The 22,238-nt window shown below is 40.3% G+C and overlaps 1 protein-coding gene across 1 annotated transcript in view; it reads right to left on the reverse strand.

The window, feature by feature from the left end:
* The window catches only part of cntn5 (contactin 5), a 179,539-nt gene that overhangs the window by 42,158 nt on the left and 115,143 nt on the right, over positions 1-22,238 (reverse strand). The window contains exons 8-9 of the mRNA XM_083637132.1: positions 17,034-17,136; positions 709-890 (exon numbers count right to left, since the gene is read on the reverse strand). Coding sequence (XP_083493258.1) covers positions 709-890; positions 17,034-17,136 — 285 coding nt within the window. The remainder of the gene's footprint in view (positions 1-708; positions 891-17,033; positions 17,137-22,238) is intronic.

Raw genomic sequence — 22,238 nt, forward strand, 5'->3', positions numbered from 1 at the left:
TTAATATTTCCAGCATTTGATCTGTGAATGATCTGTGATTTTATCTCAGAGAATTATGGCGATGCTTGTGTTTTCGTGGTCACAAAGATAATTAGCCCTAGAACTGCTCAGCAAATCCACAGGGACTGGTACTGGTCCCCAGCCCTGAATTCGAGGAAAAAATAGACAAGATAATAAATCTTTAGAAACCGCAAAGAACGACCAAAACAACCTACTAAAACAAAGTAGAGCAGTAGTAGTTCAATGAATTTCACCTGAAATAAACTCCACCAACTAAAACAATCAACAAATAGAAACAACTCATTAATTGTGTTGATTTATGCTTGCACTAGGATTATGTAAGATGGATGTACAGTATACAGTAATTAGCCCTAGGACGGTTCAGCAAATTCATATGGACTGGTACTGGTCCCAGCCTTGAATTGAAGAAAAACTAGCCAAGATCATGACATAATACATCTTTAGAAACTGCAAAGAACAACCAAAACTGCCTAGAAAAAAATAGATTAAAACAGTAGTTAAGAACGTTTTGCCTGGAATAAAATAACTAAACCAAACTGGTTAAGATACCTACATCTCTCTCAACAAACAGAAACAACTCATTCCCTTTTGCTGATGCACACTTGTTCCTGAATAATGTAGGGTGGGTGTACAAAAGTAAAAGATGAATGAAACAAAAGAGAAGAAGAAGAAGAAGCCCAGACTCACTGTAGACTTGTAGATGGCCTTTGAAAGAGGTGCCTCCCCTTGGATTCTCAGCTTTGCACTCATATGTTCCCGAGTCGTCCAGCTGAATGTTGGGAATCTCCAGTACAGCCTGGGACTTCCGCAGTCTGGCTTTTTTAGGGATGTTGCCATTTATCTTCCTCCATGTGATAGTAGGGACTGGACTGGGAGGAGAGAAGAGCAGCAGCAGAGGAACAGCACATTTTATATTTGTATTACAGGAGGCCTGACAGTTCAGTTCTATCTGTGGTGTTGGGGGCAATGACTCAACCCTCTATCAATAATCAAAAATGTCACATTGTTTCCTTCAGAAAAATAAGAACATTGCCATTAAAGGGAGGCTTTGCCGATTTTCAACCCCCTTCAACCCCCTGCGCTGAGAGCTCTGCAGTTCATTCCAGGCACTTCTGTGTCAGAATGACGCAAAACACGTCATTCTGACACGGAAGTGAACAGATGTTCTGCTCGAGGGCGCCTGTTCCAACTACAGATTGTTTATTTATTATTTTTTCTGTATGCGCACATCCACGGAGGATCACGCGTTAATGACTCATACCAGCTGGCGGGGGCGGAGTTTCTGCAGGCAGACAGGATTTTCTTGATGCAGAAAGCATAAAGGTAAACACTGTCCATGTGCTTATATTACGAGATTATAATGATACAAAGCGGGTTGAAAATCAGCAAAGCTTTCTTTTAAGGAGTAAAATACATGTATTCTCCATCGTTTTGACTGTGTGGATTTTGATGTGTAACTGCAATCTAAATAAAAAGACTGTGAATTGGGTGCTTCGTGGGTGCTGTTGCCTCTGTGGGAGTGCCTTTTGTAGAAGCAATTTCAAACCTTTTTCAATAGAGAGCCAAAGTCACGCCCACTTCCGGGTTAAGCATCAGAACCAAGGGATTTTCATACGCCATACTCCATAGACATTTTGTAAAATGCTTATAAAAAATTGTTTAGCTATTAGAATCAGGAAAGACCATATAACATTTCACTTGGTCCAAAAATAAATAAATACACACACACACACACACACACACACACACACACACACACACACACACACACACACACACACACACACACACACACACACACACATTAATACGTTTTGGTCCGAGTGAAATATTCTATTCTATATTCTATGGTCCCTCCTGATTCTAAATATAGCTGATTCGCTTGGTTTGACCAAGTAAAACTAGTTTTGGCTATGGAGAGCCCTTTTTTCAGATTACACTTGTACATTGTTCTGGCTCCAAGTCAGAATTCACAATCAAGTGGAGATGAAAAAGAGAAACATCTAAATGCAACAAACATTGGCATTGATCGTCTGATCCAAGAAATCTTCAATTTGCAGCAATTAAGTATTAATACAGCATGATTCCACTTTTGTTTGCTCTGCTCTTCATTTGAACTGCTGACCTCCCAATCGTATCAACGTGATACATTTACCAAACAAGCCACACAGCACGCCTGTGACATCCAAGGTTTCACAGGGACAGCAACAATATTCAAATCATGTCACTACACTAGCCAGAGAGATTTTTAGGACTAGTGTCATCTATCACTGTTTGTTCATGGATTGCCCCTATAGATCCTTATGATAGATGGCTTGCACATGCAGAAAGAGAATGTCTTACTATCAGTAGTGCTCTTGTATGACAGCTACATTTGACAGCTCTCTGAGAGATGGAAATGTGACACCATAGAAACCTCCGCTGCTCCCATCAATCATTTAACCAAGATGGAAAAGTTACATCCCTTAGCTTTTTTATCTGTTCTAAATTCACAAGGGCACCCAAGTGCTTTGGCTGCAATGGACTCACATTGGGATGCAGGGCATGTTCTGTATAAAGCAAAGCTTTAACATCTCACAATGCTTTCTGTATTCGCTGGACAAATGTTTTTTAAAGTGTGTTTTTTACTTCTATTTTTTTATCCAGCCGGCGACCCAGCATCGCAAACGTGCATTGCAAGATGCAGTCACGAAACTTGACAGGTGTATAGTTGAGATCACAATGAAGGCTGAGTTCGAAGATGGGTGTGGTCCGAGGGCAAGGGGTCAGAAGTAGGAGAAATGCACAGTTACAGACTTCATCATGTGTTTTTTTTCATAATTTGTTTGATAGGCCTATGGTAGATGAGATAATCCTTCGTGAAAAGGTGTTCCTAAAATGTACCTGTAATTCTTACACTCAAAGAAGGAGGTGTCGCCATTTATAGGTTATTATGCATTGATTTTCTTTGTCTGGCCCACTTGAGACCAAATTGGGTCACATGTGGCCCGTGAACTAAAATGAGTTTGACACCGCTGCCTTAAACCAAAGTAGCATTTTCATTTTACACCTGCATGTTAAAGTAGAACATGAACACATACTGAAAGCTGACCTATGGATTGGATCGCTATTCATGAGCGTGGCATGAAGTTGTTATGAAGCTCTTCCTTAGACATTATTGATGGAGAATTTTATCCAGTGACCTACGCTCCAACCAAACGCTTGACCAGCAGAGCGCCAATCTACAGACACCTTGAGGCTGGAAAGTGGGTGGTGGTGGTGAATCATCTTTCCTCTATCTATGGGAGGATTTCCCTTTGGAGGCAGAATAATGAGCCCTCTCTCGTACGTGTGCACAGGACTGGGGGCAGGCAGGACCGAACGTACTCACTCCATTTAGAGGCCATAAATTGTCTTTCTGTCGTTGTCTTTCATATGAAATTCCTGGCATAAACCCTTCAACTCAGAAACGCTGGTCATGTCCTTTCTTTATTGAAGAAGTATTTTACTGCCTAACAATGTGTTATGAACGGTACTTATGTAAGGTGTCACAACTTTCAGTTTAAAAATGTACCCATAGGCAAACTATGTAGGTCACATCTTAATCGTCATTCCACACAATAACTGCCCCCTCTTTTGGATTTGTACCACTTCTTTTAATTTAATAATAAGGTTTTAATAAAGGTTCCAAATTAAATCTAATATCCACTTATACTTAGGAATTTGTTTGCTAAGACCTAGATATTATCCGTCCATTCAGTGTGTTTGCTAAACGCTAGACTGTCCCTTTATAAATCGCTTCAATATTTTATGGGAGAATCCACCCTAAAAAAGAACTAACATTTTATTGCTATGCTCTGGGACCATTCAATCAATGTCTGTGCACACAAACAACTGTCTTTCAAATGCATTAACCATAAAGCCACGACTATAGACCCTACAGTTTGTATTGTACTTTTGACGACGTCGGCTGTAAAACGGTCTATAATCTGTGTTGTCATCGAGAGGCACTTCCCAGTGCAGCTCAATGGATCCACTGACAATGTGGTCTTTGTAGTCCTTTATAGCTCAACAAGTAGAGTAACTGCAAGGGTTTCATTCTATCCGGGCTCATCCCAACCAGGGGCGTTTCTAGGTCCTGAAGACATAGGGGGCTTTAGCCAGGTACCCCGACGGGGAGGGGGGGTAAGGGGGAAGGGGACTCCCCTCCCCCCCACTCAAAAAATTTTGTTTTTTCCAATCCGTAAATACCCATGTTGTGAGTCATTTGAGATGGATACAGAAGAACAAGATTAGTGGGTCTCGAGGTCCAGGGACCACCAGAGGTCCTTGATAGGGTTCTGGCGGGAGTCCACTTAGCAAATTTACATATTTTATTTTATTAAATATTATATCTCAATGGTACGAACCCCCCCAGTAACTCCTGTGAAGGTATTTTATTAAGGTACACGCTTCCTGTAAACCTAAATTCTGATGGTGCCGTTTTTGTATCATATGGTACTTTTATTTTGAAACTTAGAGCGGACGTAGTGATGTTATATCTACGCTACTTGACGTAAGGTGTGCTCACCGGCCGGTCGCAAAACACATGTCGCTCTTCAACCTACGGTTCTATCTAATCAAAAGCGCCTAGCTGGAATTGGGAACAACGTATTGTTTGTTGTAATGGTTTAATGAAGCAGTGATGTGTGGTTTTGTTTAATGTAACTGTGAAGTGAAGGCATTGTTATTGTGACAGTCATGCTAACGTTAGCTTCTATAGACATTGGAGTGGATGGCTGTGGCTTCATGCTGATGCTAGCGTTGTAGGTTGTATGGTTAATAATATTCTGTGTGAAGATATTTTCTGAGATAAATGGGCCTTGAGCATCAAGGCCCATTTATCTCAGAAAATATCTTCACAACTAAACAACTAAATAACATAAGATAATTTCATAGTTGTAGCTACTGTGATGCTGTGCATGTTGGCGCATGTCATTTGTTTGAATAATTTCATAGTGAGATGATGAGCTCGTGTGGAGAGGAGGTGGTGAGGAGTGAAGCAGAAACATTATGTAATGACACACTATGACAATAGTAACTGATAATTTGGTCCTGCATAGCCTACTGATATTTTCTGTTTGTTTTTTTTAGAAAACTGTTTAGAACTCTGACTTAATGATTTTGCTTTATTTATTTTATTTTGTTGTTTATTTGATTGTCTGTTCCAATTTTGTAAATGTTTAGTCTGATTTTTTTGTATAATGTACTGATTATTAATGCCAGACTTTGTTTATTGGGGGGGGAAAAAAAAAAAAAAAAAAAAAAAAAAAAAAACTAGGAAAAAAACATCCGGGGCTAGGAAAAAAACATCCGGGGCTCTAGCCCCGGAAGCCAGGGTCTAGCGACGCCCCTGATCCCAACTAAAAGTGTGGACACTACTCTATACCACTTTAGATGAATGTATCCACCACATGCTACATCCCTATAGCCTGGAAAACAGCTCATGTAACCCCATTGCATAAAGGAGGAGATAAAAGTGACCTAAATAATTATCGACCAATATCTAAACTGTCCTGTCTATCAAAAATCCTGGAATCACTAGTGAATAAACAACTAAAAGCATTTCTTTCTAAATACTCCATATTGACCCCACATCAATCAGGCTTTAGAGAAAAGCATAGCACAATCTCTGCTACCACTTTAGTCATAAATGACATTGTATCTGCCCTTGACAAGCAAAAACATTGTGCTGCCCTGTTTGTAGATCTTTCAAAGGCATTTGATACGGTTGACCATTCCCTTCTGTTAAAAAGACTGTGTGATATTGGCCTTGATGCAAATGCTTGTAGTTGGTTTAAAAACTATTTGTCTGAGAGGCAACAATGTGTAAAAACAGGAACTGCTCAGTCAGAGTTTCTGTCAATTACTAAAGGTGTCCCTCAAGGTTCAATCCTGGGCCCTGTCTTATTTACTGTTTATATTAATAATATTGTTTCGTCACTTAGTGGTTGTCAGTGCCATCTCTACGCGGATGACACTATTATCTATTGTGTTGCGGATTCTGTGAAATTGGCCACTGAGAATCTGCAAATCACCTTTAGTGCCTTGCAGGATGCCCTTATAAATCTTAAATTGATGCTTAATGCTAGTAAGACCAAATTTATGCTGTTTTCTCGGGCCAAAGACATTGTTTATAACAACATACATATATTTACTGTAGATGGATCTAATATTGAGAGAGTCCCAGAATATAAATATCTTGGTATCTGGCTGGATGAACAACTTAATTTTAAATTTCATGTGGACACTCTTGCCAGTAAATTGAGGCAAAAAATTGGGTTCCTGTATAGGAACAGATCCAGCTTCCCGATGATTAGTCGGAAAAGAATAATCGAAGCAATTTTTCTGTCTGTATTGGATTACGGGGATGTTATTTACAGACACGCCTCTACTTCTATTCTTAAGCCCCTAGACTCTGTATATCACTCAGCCATTAGATTTATCACCGGTGATAAATACGATACTCATCACTGTGTTTTATATAATAGAGTTGGCTGGTGTTCCCTAGCACAAAGACGAAAATTGCACTGGCATTTGTTTTTATATAAAGCCTTAATTGGAGACTGTCCAGATTATCTCACTTCGTTAATGAAATGGAAATCTGGCTATTATAGCACACGTACCACAAACTGGCTCACTCTTGTGATTCCAAGAGTTCATACGGAACTCGGAAAAACTGCTTTTAACTACTGTGCACCTCATACATGGAACACCATTCAACAAACACTAAAACTCAATACCCTGGTATCTTTCGGTCAGTTTAAATCTCTGATCACCAACCATTCCACCACCATAACCTGCACTTGTTTTGATTAACTGTACATACTTTATATTTATTTACCATTTATTATGTTTGCATTTTGTACATTTACTGTATTTATTATGTATGTATTTCTTTACTCGACATCATTGCAAATGAGGCTTGTCCTCAATGAATTTTCGAGTTTAAATAAAGATTGAATTGAATTGAATTTTATTTTATGTTAAGTGGAAAAGAGTGGGAGAGTGTGTAAAGTAACAAATGTGCAAGGTTTTTGAACCCAAATTAACTTAATTTCAATATCCAATTTAATTACTGCAGGTACTATCACAGTCTTCACCTTTTTTGGTATCCCATTCATTCAAAATTGGGCATCCCCAAAGTCTTTTGAATATATTATATCTTAGATTATTTAGTTTACTTCTATCTTTGTCACAGATGGCTCATGTTTGCAGTCGTAAAAGTGGAATGTGTGGGAAATCGTATTTTTTTTAATCGTCGGAACATCTGTGGTGCTAAGCGTTCAATGCTGTGGTGTTTCTGCACCTCCCAGAGATCACCTGTGATGTCTTGTTCCCTGGGTTTTCTCCCAGAGATCACCTGTGATATCTTGTTCCCTGGGTTTCCTCCCAGAGATCACCTGTGATATCTTGTTCCCTGGGCTTATTCCCAGAGACCACCTGTGATGTATTGTTCCCTGGGTTTTCTCCCAGAGATCACCTGTGATATCTTGTTCCCTGGGCTTTCTCCCAGAGACCACCTGTGATGTATTGTTCCCTGGGTTTTCTCCCAGAGATCACCTGTGGTGTATTGTTCCCTGGGTTTGCTCCCAGAGATCACCTATGATGTCTTGTTCCCTGGGTTTCCTCCCAGAGATCACCTGTGATGTCTTGTTCCCTGGGTTTCCTCCCAGAGATCACCTGTGATGTCTTGTTCCCTGGGTTTCCTCCCAGAGATCACCTGTGATGTCTTGTTCCCTGGGCTTTCTCCCAGAGATCACCTGTGATGTCTTGTTCCCTGGGTTTCCTCCCAGAGATCACCTGTGATGTCTTGTTCCCTGGGTTTCCTCCCAGAGATCACCTATAATGTCTTGTTCCCTGGGTTTCCTCCCAGAGATCACCTGTGATGTCTTGTTCCCTGGGTTTCCTCCCAGAGATCACCTATAATGTCTTGTTCCCTGGGTTTTCTCCCAGAGATCACCTGTGATGTCTTGTTCTTTGGGTTTTCTCCCAGAGATCACCTGTGATGTCTTGTTCCCTGGGTTTCCTCCCAGAGATCACCTGCGATGTCTTGTTCCCTGGGTTTTCTCCCAGAGATCACCTATGATGTCTTGTTCCCTGGGTTTCCTCCCAGAGATCACCTATGATGTCTTGTTCCCTGGGTTTTCTCCCAGAGATCACCTATGATGTCTTGTTCCCTGGGTTATCTCCCAGAGATCACCTGTGATGTCTTGTTCCCTGGGTTATCTCCCAGAGATCACCTGTGATGTCTTGTTCCCTGGGTTTTCTCCCAGAGATCACCTGTGATGTCTTGCTCCCTGGGTTTCCTCCCAGAGATCACCTGTGATGTCTTGTTCCCTGGGTTTCCTCCCAGAGATCACCTGTGATGTCTTGTTCCCTGGGTTTCCTCCCAGAGATCACCTGTGATGTCTTGTTCCCTGGGTTTCCTCCCAGAGATCACCTGTGATGTCTTGTTCCCTGGGTTTTCTCCCAGAGATCACCTGTGATGTCTTGTTCCCTGGGTTATCTCCCAGAGATCACCTGTGATGTCTTGTTCCCTGGGTTATCTCCCAGAGATCACATGTGATGTCTTGTTCCCTGGGTTATCTCCCAGATATCACCTGTGATGTCTTGTTCCCTGGGTTTTCTCCCAGAGATCACCTGTGATGTCTTGTTCCCTGGGTTTCCTCCCAGAGATCACCTGTGATGTCTTGTTCCCTGGGCTTTCTCCCAGAGATCACCTGTGATGTCTTGTTCCCTGGGCTTTCTCCCAGGGATCACCTGGGATGTCTTGTTCCCTGGGTTTTCTCCCAGAGATCACCTGTGATGTCTTGTTCCCTGGGTTTCCTCCCAGAGATCACCTGTGATGTCTTGTTCCCTGGGTCTTCTGTTGATGAAGTTTGAGTTTCTATAAGTGGCACTCTTTTCTTTGTCTGTTGGTGGCTACCTACCTAGCCTGGTAAACCAGCCGGTCACGTGAACTCACATTTCATTTAGTTCTACTAGACCGTCTGCCCTAAAGCCCTGGGAGGGTGTTTGCAGAAATTGCAAAGTGCTCTAGACAATCAGCGACCCGCCTTGTAGTTGACCTCGTAACCGGCCAATCAGGAACGCCGCTGGCAAAATAGTAATTGTTGCCTCCGTGCCTGTTCGCCTCAAGCAGTAATGTCAACGTTCGTCGAGTTTAAACAGCCATAAAGTGCAGTTATTGCAGAAATAGACTCAATAACAGCAATTAAGCAAGTACAGGAGTACACAACAGCAGAGTTTCTCGGCGGAAAAGATGCTTTCGCCGTTCTCCCGTGTGGATTTGGATTTGACTGGATCCAACCCTGATTGGCTGAAGGAGTTGTCTGTCAAGGCAAGTACACCCGCCCAACTCCCGCCCACTGCAAACACTGGGTGAAAGCTTGAGGCCAGACGATTTGGTAGAACTGAATGAAATGTGAGTTCACGTGGCCGGCTGGTTTAGGAGGCTAGACTACCGCTGCTCATTGCTAACCACCTTTATGAATCATATCAGGTGAAAAATGCTTTCAACTGACATTAAACACTAGGTCTGATCACTACCCATCTACTCATCTATCTATCTCTAACCAATGGTAGGTAAACAACTTTAGTAAGCTCCTTGAATTATAGTCTTTATACCCATGATCATATGCTCCTCCCCCCCTCCCCTCGTCTATACAGTACCATGATGGGCACAGGGCTGAGATAATGGACTGCCTGAACCTTGGTGGGCCACTTTTCCAAGGCCCTGTACTGCTTCCATTCCGTTGACATCACAGACATCACGGTCCAAATTGCAGCAACCTCAGTCTGAATGCAAATTGACACCTATAGACAAATGTTACAGCTTATTGCTTTAAATTAACAAAATCCAAGCTCATACAATAGTGTGTGACAATTCAATGACTTTGTAGCAATGACTTTTTGCTACAATGGAATCCTGTTAAGGGGCCTTTTACTGTACCTGTTTCCCAATTCAGTTTAACTGACTCATTGCCATAGCATTTTAAATAACCTAGCCCTCGCAGTGTCAAGGCAATACGGCAGCTGATCTTGTTTCTACTCTAATCATCTGAAGCATCATGCATAACAAATATTTGCATGCACAAAAGAAGTGTGCATAGATTTTCATGCAGTGTTTGGGATTTCTACAGTAAAATCAATTTGATGCCAGAGTGTGTGTACCACTGTTCCTTCTCTGCACCATGTGTACACATATTCCGAAGGCGATTTGGATGGGGGATATTGTGATGCTAAAAGTAGGCAAGTGCGGTAAATGTAAGACAAACAATGTTTCTTTTCATTCTGCTGAAAAGCCGCAAAACAACTCAAAATCAGCCAAATTTAGGTTGGCCATGTTTAAATGGAGTTTTAATGTTTGACCTAGAAGATCTAGGTCCGAGATCTACATCTTTAAAATGACATAGAACTCAAATAGCCCCAGCAGCCCCAACCCTATATTTTTGACAAAATGTTCTATACATTTATTAGAGATTTACAATTAGAGGGTTATGTGCTTTTGCCTTTAATTAAGTGTACCTGTGCTGTAAATCCTGTGTAATTGAAACAAAGTCCAAAATTAGCACCAGCCAGCAGCCAAATTATGGTAAAATATGCAAGTAGATTTGCTGGTAGATTTGCTTCACTCACCAAGGCCGGAGGGCCGAAACAATTAATCAATTAAACAATTAAAGAAATGCATATGGAGGCAGAGTGTGCAACGCTTTTTTCAACTCTTGCTTCAGTCACCACCAAAAAAAACAATGGTAATCTATTCACTCAATAGATTACCATTGTTTTTGCTGGTAAAATTTGAACATTGACTAGCCATTTGGCTGGTGGACAAAAAAGTTAATTTTGGACCCTGTATTGAGATATACTGTAGGTGAATTTATGTATTGTTCATTGTTGTGTGTTGTGTTGTGTTGTTGGCTTTGAGTATTCAGGTGGCTGTGCTGTAAATCCGGTTGAGATGCAGGTGAATGTATGTTTTAGTTATTATTCTGACCTTAATTGTGCGTATGTGTGCTGTGGGGGGAAGGGGCTTTTATGCATCCAGGATCCTGTTATGCCATAATCCGTCTATGGTGATGCAGGTTTTCTGAAAACTAGTGCAGTGCCCGTTCACCCTGCTGCTGCACATAGCACTGCTGTGAGTGTATTAAAATGGTTCCAATCTGACACAACACGTCCTTTGATCCCAGCAATACATCTGTGTGAAGTAGATCACATGAATGGTTCTCGTGATATGCAACGGACACACATACAGTACACATCGCATACATACATACATACATACATACATACACTCACACACTCACTCACTCACTCACTCACTCACTCACTCACTCACTCACTCACAGAGAGAGATTCCTTGGGTTTATAGTTAGATGATGATGATGTGCGTGTTTCAGAACTTTTATTGTTGTCATTATTTGACCATTGGGATTTTGTTCTCAGGCTCTATAAATTGTGTCCTTTTGTCTTTGGATTCAGAGTCACCCTCATCTACAGTCATCGACTTTCGTAGCCAGTGAGGCTGAAATTATTTAGATCTACTATATATATACTGTGTACTGTATATATATATATATATATATATATTAGTATGACATAGAGTAAGTTTGAAGGTCAAATCGAATGCTAAATAGGTGAATATTGGTCATTTAGCTCTAGCAAGGCAAATGGGAAGGTCAAGAAGCCGTCAATTGAAATTGTGTTCCAAAATACTACTTACTACTCAGACTACTAGTCTGAGAATACATTTGGATATCCATTGTCTGTGCAAAACTATTCTTTGGTGAATCTAATGTTAAGTTTTACACATGTTGGCCCGTATCTTCCCACGGGCCTTAGGCGCTAAACTGGCGTTAAATGAAAAAAAACACGCTTTGCGCCTGACTCGGGAAGATAGCATCATGTTTTTAGGCCCTGAAATGCGCTTTGATTTGATTTGATTTGATTCCATTTTATTTCAAATATGCAAGAAGAAAAACATTTACAATTTACAGAATAAAAAACAAACAAACAAAGGTCTCACTTTTTCTTTTCTTTTTTTCTTTTTTTTTCCTTCTTTCACTTCTTAGCATATTTGAAAGGGAGTGGGAAGAAGTATACACTTTTTTAATCCCACCCCTTTCATTAAATCATTAAATCATAACATAATCATAGAAACTGCAACCTGTTCCTTAACTTAAAATGCAATTACTTGAAACAAAATTGTAAACTGTTATATAGTTATAACTTGGAAGCTATATATCATCATATATATTACTATGAATTATATGATTTATATTACTTGGAAGTCATATAGTTACTATAGTATAAATATATATAAAACATACTCAGACAGCATACCTTTATAATCCTATATAAATACATGAACATTCACTTACATGAGTTCACATGCACGTTTCGCGCGAACACGCAACCACATCATCCCCACCATTTATCATGGGAGTGGCATCATACCACTGCAGCAACACCACCATCCCGGATGGCCCGCCCCACAAAGTGGACTCAGCCATCCAAGTCAGCAGTGCCGCCACAGCAAGACAAAGCCAACATACAGTATCAGCACACTTCATCATCATTGTACTGCTGGAAAATCATTTGTTTATACCTTTTTTTGAACTGGTTTATACTTGTACATTGCTTTAGCTCCACATTCAAGCCGTTCCACAGTTTTACACCACAAATTGATATACTGAATCCTCTCAAGGTTGTTCTATTTCTGGGCCTTTTGAAATTGAATGTTCTTCTTAATTCATAATGCCCCACTTGCATGTTAAACAAGTTTTGAATATTCCTTGGGAGCTTATTATTTTTGGCTTTATACATTAATTGTGCAGTTTGGTATAGTACAATATCAGTGAATTTCAATAATTTTGACTGCAAAAATAGTGAATGAGTATGATCCAGATATCCAACCTTATGAATGATGCGTACTGCTCTTTTTTGAAGCACAGTTAGTGAGTACAGTGTGCATTTGTAATTGTTGCCCCAGACTTCCACACCATATGTTAAGTATGGTAAAACTAGTGAGCAGTAGAGAATGCGGAGTGAATTGTGATCCAGAACTTGTTTTGCTTTATTAATTACTGAAATGCTTCTTGACAATTTAGCTTGAACATTTTTAATATGTGGTTTCCAATTAATTTTATCATCAATAGTGACTCCAAGGAATTTTATTTCAGAAACTCTTTCTATATGCACCCCATCAATTGAAATATGTACCTGCACATCTGTTCTGCTATTTCCAAACAGCATGTATTTTGTCTTGCTCAAATTTAAAGACAGTTTATTAAGATCAAACCATGTTTTTAATTTCGTCATTTCCTTCATAATGTCATCCTGTAATTGATTTAAATCATTTCCTGAGCAGAAAATATTTGTATCATCAGCAAAAAGAACTAGTTTCAGTATTTTAGACACTTTACATATATCGTTAATGTAAAGTATAAACAGTTTAGGCCCTAACACTGACCCCTGGGGGACACCAGAAGCAATGTCCAAACATGAAGAACAGCAATCTCCCAGCTTCACAAACTGACGCCTCCTATTAAGATAACTTTTAACCCAGTCAAGCACCACCCCCCTAATGCCAAACCGTTCCAATTTGTTAATTAGTATATCATGGTTAATAGTATAAAATGCTTTTTTTAAGTCAATAAATACTCCCATTGCATATTGTTTGTTATCAATTGCATTAGTTATTTCCTCCATTGATTCAGTCAGTGCCAGTGTTGTTGATCTGTTCGAACGAAAGCCATATTGACTTTCAGTAAGTAGTTTTACGCTCAGTAAGTAGCTTTACGCTGAAGAGGCGTGGCGCAGTGCCAGGATAGGCCAGAATGGGGGTTTCGGCCTTAAATACCGGCCTTATGCTATCTTCCCCCCTGGCGTTAATTTAGCGCTTAGCGCTTTTCAAAACCAGGCCTTATTCAGTGCGCCAGGGATATTAATGTGCGTAATTACGCGCAGCTCTCCTCTGCCATCTCACTCTCTCTCCCCCTCTCTCTCTCACTCCCTCTCTCTCACGCATCAGGCAGAATGACCAATGAAAAAAAAGTTGTTATACCGTAGTTTTGAGCCCCTGTCATTAAGAGGCTGTTGCAAGAAAAGGTAGCGAGAGAAAATGATATCATTCTGCCCAACCTTTCAACAATCTAATCTCATCATGACATCCAGGGATAGGCTATATTTTTCTAGCCGATGCGTTTAGAACATTCTTTTCACTTTGATCTTGCTATAGTGTAGCATATTTACATGCTTGCTGTATTTAAACTGCAGTGAGATTGGTTTGAGAAGCATAATAATATTGAATAATATATATGGAGACAGACGGGGATGAAAGAGGGAGGGGGGAGCTCAGAGCGCTTTGGTCGGGCTTTTCTGACCAGATTGGATCGCTCCGTGGAATGGAACATGAAAGGGACATTGTGATTCGTTTACTGCACTTCTCCAATGAGCACGTTGTGAATAATTCTATGCTTAAAAAGCGTGGTTATCATGCTTAACGCAGCTACGAGCAAGATTTTCGATTGTTATTAAACAGTATAATTACAATATTGATGCATCACATCTTACCTATAATAGTAGCTGAGACCAAAGCCGTGTGAATCGGAGATTGCTCTCTTGATGATTATAGAGTCTGTGTCTGTCTACTAACCTCGCGTCACCAGGCTCTCTCTCTCTGTCTGTCTACCGGTGGGCCGGATAAACCCGGAAGTGAAACAAAACTGTTTACGGCAGCTGCCTGCCTTCCGCCGTTTCGCTATGCCTAGCAACAGACCATAAACAAGGAGAACGCCATGCAGGGGCTTGCTACTCTCGCGAACATCTCTCGTTATATTCTAACAGTTTTTTTGGAAGTAATTTTGTTATTTTGTGGTTATGGCCGAAGTGGCTGCCACAAACCGTTTAATTTCACTTCCTGATCTGCCCCGGCCACAGACAGACTAACGTCAAGACAACACTGGCCGATTCACTCGGGGTTCAAGAGAGACTACTCTGCGTTGGTCTCGTCTACTATTAGAGGTAAGATGTGATGCATCGATATTAAATTTAGACTGTTAACAATCGAAGATCTTGCTCGTAGCTGCTTTAAGGCCGCGTGTAGTGCCGACACGAAAATAGGCAGTGCGCCGGTCCACGCCCACTAATATAGGCTGCGCCTGGCGCTAAGCGCTAATTCAAGGCCAGTGGGATGATAGGGCCCGTTGTGTGGTGATTGTACATTCATGAATGCATCAAGAAAGATGTGAATTATGTTGTGAATATACTATTGAAGTCCGTTCCCATGCAAAGTCTTACTTGGTTTTGTTTATTCTACAGAATAATTACACTTCCTTTTGAAACACAAGAAGTAAGTGATGTACCACGTTATAATGTATGATGGCTATACTCCACAGATACGGAGAGACCAATGCCTATACATAATTGATCTTCCACTTTAATGTTTTATGTATATATATGTATATTTATAAAAGAGGCAATAGTAATATATTAATTAATAAACACTCTTGCTGCAGACATTACTGAAGATAACCCCATGAGCTAAAATAGATTGGAAACGTCCTTAAAGTTAAAGAGGGCAGCATTTCCATTTCAATCTTCTGTGCCCTTGACCGTGGCCTACACCGTGCTGTCTGTGGTAAATATCACAACAGACAATCACCTCAAGAAGCTTTGGCATTCACACACAAAACACTTTCTGCCCGTTCTTAGCGAGTGGGGCCATCATACATATTGATCGACAGGAGAACAAAACCCATTTTAACTTCATTTTCGGTGCTATATAAAGACTGGCATTTCTTAATAGGGTGCACTGATAAATCATTCATCTGCAGGTAAAAGGGTAAGTCACTGGGATCACTATCTGACTGAAAGCCATCATGCACAAATTACTTCACAGCACAGGGCAAGGTCTCAAGCTGTTTGCCTCTTTGACAAGCATCCCAAGAACTCCTACTTAGTTTCATAGGAAAAACGACGGGATGGGAGATTGTAATGCAATGTCTATATATTTAGGAAATGACTTACCGTAATGCAGATAATTAATTGTAAATGACTTTTACTCAGAAGGAAGCCCATGCAATCATGGTAAACAATTATGAGGTCCTTAGTCAGATGTAGATTAGAGGCGGTTTGCACTCAAGATAGGATTCAGCAATGAATAATTCATATCAAATAATTATAAACAAAACAGAGCACGAATGCGACAAGATTATGTTGTGAAATGAAAATTATTTCTTGTAAAGCATAACTCCACTTCAGCTTTGCTTTGGAGAAGAACAGTTTGAAAATGTCTTTCAATTATAATTTTTTTCTTCATGAATGTCACATTGTATTTAGATTTTACACATAAAGGTTATTGCATTTTCAAAGTAGCCTTTCCACAGTTTAGCTACACCAATTCTTTTAATACAAAGATCACAAGAAAATGTAATTTAAAAAGTCAATATCCAGTATTTTATTGTAAAAGAAGAAACCAGAAAGGGTAACTTAAGTAACCACAGTAAGTGATCTGGACTTCTGCTTCTGAACTATGTGAACAAAAGTGTGTTTTCCCTCCTGGCAGTCAACTAAATTATTACCAATTTCATTTTCTCATAGCCATAACCTTGGCTTCCTAAAACAGACACTGAAAGTGCCCAGGAAACACTGATACATGTAAGGGCTCTCAATTATCAGAACACATGGGTCCCTGGGGCTGAACTCCCTATTCATGTCTTCTCCCATGTGCACTAACATGCCAGCTAACAGACGAGCTGCCGTACTGCTCTTCTCTGCACTCACTTAACATGCTGCCTCAAGACAAGACATGTCTGGTGCCCATTCAGGTAATGGAATAATGTAATTTAAAGAAGAGGGGTGGAATATTTTCTGAAGGTTTTTCCCCCCAACAATGTAGCAGTGTTTCAAGTGATAGGCTGTAGTTTATTGTTTGCGGCGATTGCTGTGATATTACCATACACAACAATATATCCCTGCTTACTTACTTGCCCAGGGCAAAACACTCCAGTCTCACAGTGACTCCTTTGGCAGCCAGGACAGATGTAGGGAAGTGCACTTCAATTTTGGGCTCGTATTCACCCATGACACCTGGAAGAGGTAGGAAAGAGGAATTAAAGCCATTAGAACCAAGTAGATTGTAACAGCTTCTGACAACCCAGCCCCCGCCATTTTCTGCCCAGTTTTAGTTGCACAGTGCCACACAGAGACCGGGAACAGTGATTGAATGCACACCTCCCTTCGGCCCTGGAAACTGTCTGGCTTATGCAAGCCAAAGATGCAACAACTGGGGGGGAGAAAATGTAGTAGCTAATCTAAATTGCCCAAGGTGTCCCTGGTGTTAAGAGCTCTGCTTAGCTCCCAAAATACACATGCTACATTAAATCACACAGTCTACAGGTCTGGGACTGCACATTACACACATCGTCTGCGGCTATCCACCTTAGTTAATTCCACTCTTTACACACTGCTCATTAATTAGATCATATGGCAGCAATGAATAAACAGACACATAAATCAAGCATGTTTCAGGAGCTTTGAGTTAATGCAGTCAGGTACGTAATAGCATGCAACTAGATAAATATGCATATCCATGAAGTATTTAGGATTTCTTTGAATGGTGGCATTAAAAATGTTCGCTGCATGGCTCAGCTCTAGAGACCAAAGAGGACATGAAACATTTGATCATATGACTAGTACATTTGCATTTCACATCAGACAAGACAGGACACTGCTTTCAAGTCTGAAATTTACATAGATAATATGCGAGGAAGATGAACAACATTTCAGCTTTTTGCCAACTAGGGTGCTGCTTGATGATGTCACTAGGTTGCCTGTACAGTAGGGTATAAGGATTTTGAACGTTTTGATGAATCAAAACAACCACAATTCAAGTCAGAAACACAACAGCATTATGCTGTGAGCCTGTGAGAATTCAAAATACATAATACCGACACTTAACTAGCCTGTACTCTGTACTGTACTGTACTGTACAGTCAACCTAGTGACCTCATCTAGCAGCGCCCCAGTTAGAGAAAAGGATTAAATGTTTTTCATCTTACTAGCAAATCTAGGTAAATTTCAGACTTGAAAGCTGTGACCTGTCTTGTTTGAGGTGAAATGCAAATGAACTAGAGTCATATGATTAAATGTGTCATGTCCTCTGGAATGTCGCTGAGTGATTAGGTGAGTGAGTGACTCAGTGAGTGATGAAGTTACATCATTGGTCAGCCGTGGCACGTGGCACGAGCTAGCTCAAAGTTCAGCTCACACAGATTAAAATGAACTACTGTAGTTCACATTCATACTTCATGATTTGCAAACAAAATTGTGGCTCATTCAGGTTAATTAGCTCTCCTCTCTCCCAGAGCTGTGGAGTTTGGTTCTGAAGAGAAAAGTAGAGTGCGCACATCTACTTATGCAGGTGCCGGACAATGTGAATCCACCAAGAGCAAGAAAACTTGTTGGCCTCAACAGAACTATAAAAATAAAATAAGGTCTGCACACTGGAATTAGGATGCTCCCGGTCACTTTTTTAACGTTTCGTTCAAACAGAACTTCATCAGAACAGGATTTTGGTTCTGAAACCTCAGACATGGCATCAACATTTAGTGAACGAGCATCAAGTCAGCCAGAATGTAGTACGTCTTCTGCTTTAGGGCTTTCAAAATAAAACCTGGTTACCTGTGTAACCTTAATATTAATTTTGAGTACTGCTTCACAGCCATAGTTTCACTCCATACGGTATGTAATCTTAACATCACAACGAGTATTTTGATACAAGGTTTGCTGTTTCGTTAGTTGAAATACCTTTTTTCACCAAAGGTGAGAATTTGAATGCCTTTATTCTGAAAGCAGTACGTCTGTTGCTAGTCTGGGTCTGGGTAACTGTTTCTGTCTTGACACAGCCCAAAAACAGGCTCAAGTTCACACTGCTGTGTGTCTGCTTGTGTGACTGAGTCCCTCCCGCGGTAGACAGAGCAGAGAAGAAAAGCAGATGAGACAGAAGCAGTGTGGCGAAATCACAGCAAAGCTTTTTTTTTATTCCTACGCACATGTAAACGCAATGGGCAATTATCGAGGTGAGAAAAGAGTGAAAAGAGCCCCGTTAAATCTAGCAGGAGTTAACGATGCTCACTGTACGTTCATTAAGGTGCAAATGGCTGCACTCAGCTCACCGTTCAACAAAATATGAACTCATTCAATGAACGGCATTCTTTTAGCACGTTCATGCACAACTGCTAACAGGACACACACACACACACACACACACACACACACACACACACACACACACACACACACACACACACACACACACACTTAATTCCCTGACAAAAACATTACACTGCACGGTGAAACATGACAGCAAACGACATGTAGGAGCCACTAGCTTTACTGCTACTGCTGTAGCAGTGTCAAGCTAGCTGGAGTTAGCTAGGACAAGACAGGAAGTGCGGTGGTTTTGCCTTCGGAGTTAAAATTTGAGAATCATGTTGTATTGGGCTGTGTAGAGCAACATAAAGGTTAGAGAAGTATAATAATAATAAACACATCGCACACAGCCCAGCTATTTACTAGGTTCTGACCTAGTCTTGTTAAATTATTTGTTTAATTTGATAAAGGGGTCCATTTACATTGTGTACTCATACAATATTGTATTATTATTATTCCCTGTAGAGTATGTGGAGCATAGGGCCGTAACCACAGCTAATGGGCTCAGGAGGGAGACTGCCCCCCAGCACTCGCAGGGACAATGTTTTTGCCGTTTCTGTAGATAGTGGGTTTTTTGCGGCATAGGGTTGCTAGCCCGACGCTCATAAAATAGATTATATTTATTACTATGTGTGTAATTAATACATTCACAGGCGTAGCTATGTGTAACAACATAGTATAGTCATGGTCATCTGGAAAATGAAATACAATTTCTGTGGGAGTTATTGTATTGCCATGACATTACACATCCCCAGAGCCGATAAGAAATTGTAAAAATGCTCAAATGTCATCCTGTCACAAAAGCAAACCATTAAGCTGATATGTTCAGAAGGCTGATTGTTTAAATATTTTCCAATGCCAACATGGACAAGAGGTATTTTCTTTCAGAATTAGTAATCCACTCTTAAAATTCGCAAACACATTTGAAGGGACACAAGTGATAGCGTGTTATCAGTATTGCTAGTCCCATATGACTAACACCTCCCGTCTTTAAGTCGCAGCCAGAGGACATGTTTTCTTTGTTTACTCATCTGTATGTTAAGGACGCCATCTATATCCATTTGGCAGCAAGATATGTCAGATGGCATTGAGCAAATTTGCAATAACAAAGGAAAACACTCTAATCCGGGATCTAATTACCATTATCCGTCTTATTAAATGGGAGATTGTGACATGAATATTGCATGAGCGTTTTCCTCTTTACACAGGAATTTTAAATACGCACACATGCATTATGAGCACCCATGGACGGACACACTACTAACCCCAGCAGCCTCTTGAATTCACAACAAGACATGTCAGAGCGTTTCCAGCGCTGCTCCAGGTGCAGTGGAATGTACATGATCAGTAAGACAAATGACCAGCGTGACATTTGAGAAACCATAATTACGCGTCCCGCATGTACCTGACACTTTTTATGTGATAAAATGAATGCTGGGAAGAAGGAAAAGGGTTATTGAATTGTGGGCCACTATGTATGGAAAAAGAATTTTATGATATTTGTTCCAAAGAACTTTCCAATTTCAATCTCATTCTCAACATTTATGGCTCCAAAGCAGTCACATAATGAATTTGCAATATTTCACTGGCTCATACCATAGTTTCAATATCATATTCAGTCCCTGTGGTTGGACTTGATAGAATTGAGAAATAGCGTCTAGGCTTGGCGTGCTAAAACACTGCCGACCTTCATTTGTAGTGTGGCTTTGTGTTTTATGATCCAATTTTATTTATTAATCACATCAAAATGATGTTTTTTTTCTTTGTTCTTTTGGCAAGCCATGCAAACCAATTTCATAATTTGTTGCATGCCCTGAAATCTATCAGCAACTCAGGGGTGGGGGTGGGGGTGTTTTAAGTATAGATGGATGTTTTAAGTATACTCAGGAATACTAATGCCAAGAAAAGCTATGAAACTTTTAAAACCTGCAAAACCTGCATTAAAACAGCCATTACTGTATAACTTCATTAAACATTGAAATGTACACATCAAAATTTTAAACTAATGTTATAATCTCAAAGATTTTCATTAAAAAAAAAGTCACTATCTATCTGAGTGAGTTAACACAGTGGTGATTGAGGCTATGGCCCATTGATGGAAGCCTTTGCAGTATATAGTGACATTATGTGACATTAGGCACATAACAGTTTGGATATCACCTGCAATTACCACTCATCGCCATAGGAGTCACCCAAGAGAACAAAACTGAAATCTTAGAAATTATCACTTTAAACGTTCTTTTGTATCGCAAGTTCGTTTGCGCTTTCACTCCACCCCAAACAAAGCTGACTATCCGAGGAAACAAACTCTGGCGCGTTTAAAGCAGACCAAACAGCTTATATTGTAAAGCGACAGTAATGTCGAACGCCAGCGCCCTTAGATTTCAGGGGTGGCCAGACGCCCCTGATGATATGAAGAGAGCAATGCAGTTATTTTGTTATGGTGTCCTTATTTTGAATTATTTTGAAAAAAGAAAAGAAAAGGTTAGCCTGATAATGTATTAGCTAGGTAAGAAGGCACCTGTGGAAATTTTACTGTGACGCATAATGTACCTTTGTTTGATATTTCTCTGGAGCGTCCCAACAAATATGAACTTCTCAATGTCCTCTACGTGTTACATTCTTTCAGCAATGGGGAAATTTGACCCACTGCTAGAAATACGAAAACATTCAATTACAGTCCACAAAAAAAGAGAAACAAATGATCTACGGGCGAATAAGTTCTTATTATAATGGATTGAAAGAGAACCACTGTGAAGTGACAATGTTTCTGCTAATAAATGATTCTGATAGACTACTGTGACAGAATTACATGCATTGCTGGGACACAAAATACAGTATAAACTGCATGTGTGTAAAGTGTGAAAAAGCGTAGAACGATTATCATGAGCAGCCAAAGTCTACAGATCAGCAGCCAACGTCTACAGATAAATGTATGAATGCTTCCAAGTCATTGCTTTGAAATGTGAAGTCGTTCC

Source organism: Poromitra crassiceps, assembly GCF_964638095.1.
Source record: "Poromitra crassiceps genome assembly, chromosome: 5".
In the NCBI taxonomy this organism is placed as follows: Eukaryota; Metazoa; Chordata; class Actinopteri; order Beryciformes; family Melamphaidae; genus Poromitra; species Poromitra crassiceps.